Source organism: Phyllostomus discolor, chromosome 3, assembly GCF_004126475.2.
Source record: "Phyllostomus discolor isolate MPI-MPIP mPhyDis1 chromosome 3, mPhyDis1.pri.v3, whole genome shotgun sequence".
Classification (NCBI taxonomy): Eukaryota; Metazoa; Chordata; class Mammalia; order Chiroptera; family Phyllostomidae; genus Phyllostomus; species Phyllostomus discolor.
Genome location: NC_040905.2, coordinates 136,770,686 through 136,776,877, shown reverse-complemented (window position 1 = coordinate 136,776,877; position 6,192 = coordinate 136,770,686). Strand labels below are relative to the sequence as shown.

The window sequence follows — 6,192 nt, the reverse complement described above, 5'->3', positions numbered from 1 at the left end:
AATTTCATTCCTTCATTTTTATATATTTTTCAACTGCCAAAAAATTATGCTCGTGACCTTCCGTTTATTTACTGTTTTCTGAAGACATCTGTAAGGTTCAAAAGGCCAATATAATTTTTCCTATGTTATGAATGTGGAAAATGAGGCCTAGGATTGAAGTAACTTTCTAAGGTCTCATCACCAGTAGATGGTGATTCTGTCCAATACATTCACACAGCAGGATGCCTGGAGCCATTTTCTCTCCTCTCCCTCTCCTCTCCCTCTCCCTCTCCCTCTCCCTCTCCCTCTCCTCTCCCTATTTTCTCCTTCTTTTATCTTTTCTTTTCTTTCTTTTTTTTTTGTGAGAGGCCATCAAAGTTTAATAAAACTAAAGGGTTGCAAAATTCTGAGCATACTCAGCTACATGAAACTGATAGCCGATTTGTTCTAAGAAACAGAGTTGCTTACAGTTTGGTTACTTGAGCTAATGGTGCTCCAGAATGAGGACACTTAAGGAAACACTGAAGGTCCTGGATGCAGATCACACACACACACCCAGTGCTGATTTGTCAATTTCTGTCACCTGTGACAAGTTTCCCATGCTAAAGGAAGGAGAGCCAATATGTGGCTCAGCTCATAAACATTCATATATTGGGTTGGCCAAAAAGTCTCTTAGGTTTTTTCTGTAAAATAAGACATTTTTTATTTTCACCAATAAATTTCTTGATGTGAGTAGTTTGAGTATCTTGCTCTCTCTTGCTATTAGCTTCTGGTGTATGGAGGCCAGGGGTGCTGCTAAACATCTTCCAATGCATAAGACAGCCCCACAGCAAAGAAGTATTTGCCCAAAATGTCAGTAGTACCAAGAAACTTGGCAAACCCCTTCTGACACTTTCAGTCAGAGCACCTTCTCCATACACTGCACAAATCTTTTTTGTGTGTGTTTCATTCAGTTGCATTGTTACCTTCCTTGAAGTAATTAAACATAGTATGCCGAAAATGTTGGGTATGTTCTCCCATTTTTAGTATTTAAATGGCTGCACAAAAATGCACCAATTTTGAGAAGCATTTTTAAAATGCACACTGAGATGACAGCTGTCACAATACAGTCTAACACAATTCTTTCAAATGAATGAAAGACAACTAAGTACCATAAGAGCCATCTTATGGAATAAACAAATGAATATTTTGGTCAACCAAATACATACATACAGGTCATCAGTAACACAAAACGAGACACACACAACACACAGTGATGGGCCATTCACCTGCAAACACAATGGCAATGCACATCAATACACCTGACTCATGACACACCTGGTAAACACTCAATTCACCACATATACAAAACTTAGACATATAGGCACATCACCAAAACCACACCAACTACAAAAATTCAAAAATCTTACCAGAAACACACACAAAGAACACATATGCACACCCAGCCACACACTCTCTACAACAAGCAGCACACACCCTCTTATTAGAAGCAGGCATGCTTCTGCCCCTTCTCACTGATCCCCGTCCTGGAGGAAGGCTGTCAGCATGGGGCAGTGAAGCCTATTCAGTCACAGGTGTACTTGTAAACCAACACCAACATCCCATGCACATGGTCACACACATGGTAACATACATACACAGAGTAAACAAAAAATACACCTTCCTGCTCTCACACACTCGTGTGTCACCCACAGACACAGTTCACACATGCACCAGGACATGCAGCTGAGCAGAGGTGTGAGCCCTCTCTGACCTGACTTGGCTTCTGTGAAGTCAGGCATCTTCTTGTCCAGTAGCAGAGCCAACAATGTCACCTCAGATGCTCAGCTGTGATGCAAGTACTTAAAATCACAGGCATGAATCAGGAGTCCCTAATCACACACAAGGGTATGGTAACTTGGTGTACATGGGCTAAAGTGGGGCCAGGTTAGGTCTAACTCAGGAAATGAGTCAGACTGAGTCAGATAGAAAGCAAATACATTTGCACACATGTGCACACACATACAACTATCAAACAGCATGTACACAAGAATACACAGTACCTGAAGCCTCACAGAGACACAGAGCCATGGACACAGACTGTCATATATGATCCTACTGGCACACAGGCAGACATGTTCCCAGGTTCAGACATCCAGCCCCTCTGACCTGTGCTCGTCTTCGGTGAGTTCAGACACCTGCTTCAGACTGTGCCCAACTCCTCAGGGCAACACAATTGTAGTGTTTTTTTTATTCCACAAACAGAAGATGTGTCTGGGGCCTTGGTGCTTCCACAGACTTTCATTATGTTTCAACAGCAGCAGAGCTGCTCATTTCCAGAGAAATGACTCAAAAATAACCCTTACTAATGAGAGACTGACACCCAGTCCCCAAGCTTCTGGCTAATTTCTGCCTCCTCTTTGGGAGCTGGGTGTCCAAGAGGCAGAGTGACTGGAGTCCTAGGGGACAGTGACCCTGATTCCATTGATGCCTGGACTCCTTACTTCTGGGCATGTGCCAGCTGGGACAAAGGATTTTTCTGCATTTCATTTGGAAATGATTTTAAAGATACAGAAATGTTGTAAAAATGGCATGAAGAATTCATGCAAAGGCCTTAATCCAGATTCCTCAATGTTTAATGTTTTACTATGTTTACCCTCTGTGTGCATGTATATATTAACATATGTATGTTTCAGACTTATTGGAGTTTCAGCAGAGATACCAAAGTGCATATTATTAGAAACCATGTCATATTAATTTTTCCAATTGCTAGAGTTTTATCCTTGATCAAATGGCTAAGATAGTGTCTGCCAGGTTCTCTGTTGCAAATTTACCATTTTTTAAAGTTACTATGTTCACCTTGTACTTAATAGATATCATTTGGGTAGATAGTTTGAAACTAGACAATCATAGCTCTTTCCATCTTAACCTTGTACTGACTATATTTAACATCCATTGGTGATTGTTACATGATAAAATTTTGCAAATGTGGTCACCAGATGGTGATTCTTCCAATTCTATCATTTCTTGTATTTTTATTAGTTGTATTTTCCTATAAGAAGAAACCTCCCCTTACTCCCCACTCATTTCCTTGATTTATTTATTTACTTACATACTTATTTATTATAGACTCATGGATTCCTATTCTTTGAGTTATAATCCAACCCTTTGATTCATTTTGAAGATTTAGATGTGTTCATTGCTCACAAGCATTCTAAATGACCTCAGAGAGCCATGTAGGAAATATATGTAAAAGAAACAGAAGTAAAAACTAGGAACTAGGAAACTAAAGGAATGTTTACCCATAGAAGGTGGATCAGGAAGAATGAGGGGTGGGAACAGGATAGATGTTGACAATATAGATGTTGACATATACAAATTTCCATCAATGTATAATTTTTAAGACCCATGAGTTTGAATTGATATCTCCAGTTCTAGGTTGACACCAGAGAGTTCTTTCCAGCCTCTGCATTTCCACGCACATAACAGTTTTCCTGTGAGAGTAAGGCATCACTTCCCTTTTCCTCAGTGTTTACGTATTTGCTGAATCTTTGGATATGTGGCAAGTAGTGGCAGAATCTTGAACTCATACCATTTTTAGTGACACACAAACTACAGCTTAAGACTTCGTTTCCAGCTTTTTCTTTTTATTGTGACAGTACATGGACAAAACACCATGGGATCCACCTGCACTTCCCTCTGGGAGGAAGTTGCCCCCAAACTCTTGCTCTCATGCCAGACACATACCTTATAAGAGATGATGAAGAAATGAAAAGTGTTCATTAGGAATAAAGAATTATCAATAATCCCAGTATCAAACCTGACCTTTTTGACTTGTTAACAACACTAACACTTGACAACAGAATGCATATTCTGTTAAAGTTGTGGGCATATGTCCACCTTACAATAGTGTTAGTACATGTGCCTCACTGTGCTCCTGACTGCAGTAAGAGGATTTAGTGATTTCCACTTAAGTAAATTAACCCTGTTGACAAACATTTCTAAGGCCTGCTTTATATCTCTGTTCCTCAGGCTGTAGATGAAGGGGTTCAGCATGGGGGTAACTACTGTATACATGACTGAAGCAATTATGTTTTTGGAATCCCAAGATGAGGACAAAAAGTAAACAACAGCAAGTGTCCCGTAGTATAAAGACACCACAAGGAGATGGGAGCCACAGGTAGAAAAAGCTTTCAAGAGTCTCTTAGTGGAGGGAGCCCTCAGGATGATGGTCCCTATACAGATATATGAGCCCAAAACAATAGCCAAAGGTGGAAAGTAAAGCATTCCTCCCTCAGTGAAGATGACCATCTCATTGAGGGAGATGTCTGAGCAGCTGAGCTTCAGGAGCACAATGAGGCCACAGAAGAAGTGGGTGATGACATTGTTGGCACAGAAGGACAGTCGGGCCAACAGGAGGGTGTGCAACAGTGCATGATCACAGGCAATAATCCAGGAGACAGCTACCAGCCGCACACACAGCTCCTCCCTCATGATGGTGGTGTAGTGTAGAGGGTGACAGATGGCCACGTACCTGTCATATGCCATCAGTGCCAGAAGGAAATTGTCAAGACTACCGAAAAGTATGAAAAAGTACAACTGAGAAATGCATCCCACATAAGATATGGATTGTTGCTGAGTCTGAATGTTCATGAGCATCTTTGGGACAGTGACAGATGAGGAAGAGACATCAGTGAGGGCCAGGTGGCTGAGGAAGAAGTACATGGGCGTGTGCAGGCGGGAGTCCAGCCTGATGAGCAGGATGATGAGCAGGTTGCCCAGCACCGTGGTCAGGTATATGCCCAGGAACAGGGTGAAGAACACGCCCTGGTGCTCTGGCAGGATGGGCAGCCCCAGGAGGAGGAACTCAGACATGCTGCTCTGGTTCTGAGGCCTCATGCTGCTCTTCTGTCTGCCGAGGATGATGGAGGTTTGGAAATCTCAGGAACCTGGAAAGATAACCAGGAGCATCATATCTCATACTGTAATTTTCTGGGAAAATCATGAATTTTTTCTACACGTTTATTCATTTCTTAGACCTGTAAAAGTATCCATCTCCACAGTAACCCTGTGTGATTCCTGGAAATCACTGAAACCCATAAGCAGCCAAGAAGACCTCATTGCAGAGAGGTGGGAGGTGTTCACTGTTTCATTCAGCCATTACTTATTGAACACAGAGTCTGTTTCGGGACCTCTCCTAAGGACTGAGATGCCATAGTGAACAGGAAAAGCAAGGTCCCCATTTCTGGGAGTTTAGATCTCAGTGAGTATGAAGGGATACTTTGTACACTGGTCCAGTGAATACACAATTCACTGTAGTAGAATTCGAAGATGAACCATGAAAACTGGGATCAATTGTGTCTGCCTTAAGTAAACATGAGACTTCAGTGCTGACAAGATGTGGAATGATGTGACACTTAGTGGACCTGCCAAGTCCGATTGACCTACAGCTGTAACCTCAGGGACACTCTAGGGTTTCATAGTCTTTTAAAGCCATCTGATGCCACAATAGCTTCGAAATCAGAAAAGTCCAAAAGCTGTGTCTTGTAACAGTGCTGAACATTTTGGTGAAAATCTGGATATCAGACCAAGATTTTACCTGTGATTCCTCGTTAAATCCACACACCTGACCTAAATTCCCAGAATTTCTGACCTCTTCACAGTCCCACTAAGTATTTGTGGTCTTTCACGTACTTTAGCTTTTAAGAAATAGAACTATAAGTTATACCAATTCTGTAGGCACACAAGGGCAGGGTGGGGACAAAATGGAGCACGCATGTGTGTGTGTATGTGTCTGTATTACAAGTTATATGTTTAACCATGATGCATTCTGTATCTTCTTTTTTTATAGTTCATAATCACATTTTTAGTTTTGTATAGATTTTATTTATTTATTTTTAGAGAGAAGGGAAAGGAGGGAGAAAGAGAGAGAGAAACATCAATATGAAAGAAATACCTCAATTGGTTGCCTCTCACTTGCCCCCTACTAGGGACCTGACCCACCCTGAGCAGGAACCAAACCAGAAACCTTTTGGTGCACAGGCTGCCATTCAATCCCCTGAGCCACACCAGCCAGGGTCTTCTGTTATCTATGAATTAAAAATTAGCATGCATTAGCTACCTCATGAGGTCCAGTCTAATGCATCCATGTGATCAGAACCCATCCTCAGAACCATTTCACATGGAAACTTCCCATTTATTGTTTAGGGGAGCCTCTGTGTTCTAACAAACAGG

General features: G+C 41.7%; 1 protein-coding gene across 1 annotated transcript; it reads right to left on the bottom strand.

Annotated features, from left to right (window-relative positions):
- Positions 1 to 3,870: 3,870 nt before the first annotated feature.
- LOC114490996 (olfactory receptor 1J4-like) lies at positions 3,871 to 4,877 on the bottom strand. Its single transcript, XM_028505141.2, has one exon. The coding sequence runs from the start codon at positions 4,855 to 4,857 to the stop codon at positions 3,871 to 3,873; it is 987 nt and encodes a 328-aa protein (XP_028360942.1). The 5' UTR covers positions 4,858 to 4,877.
- Between the last annotated feature and the right edge of the window lie 1,315 nt (positions 4,878 to 6,192).

What these genes read in the sequence shown, in the direction of transcription:
- LOC114490996 (XM_028505141.2), bottom strand. Translation starts at nt 4,857, where the DNA reads ATGAGGCCTCAGAACCAGAGCAGCATGTCTGAGTTCCTCCTCCTGGGG.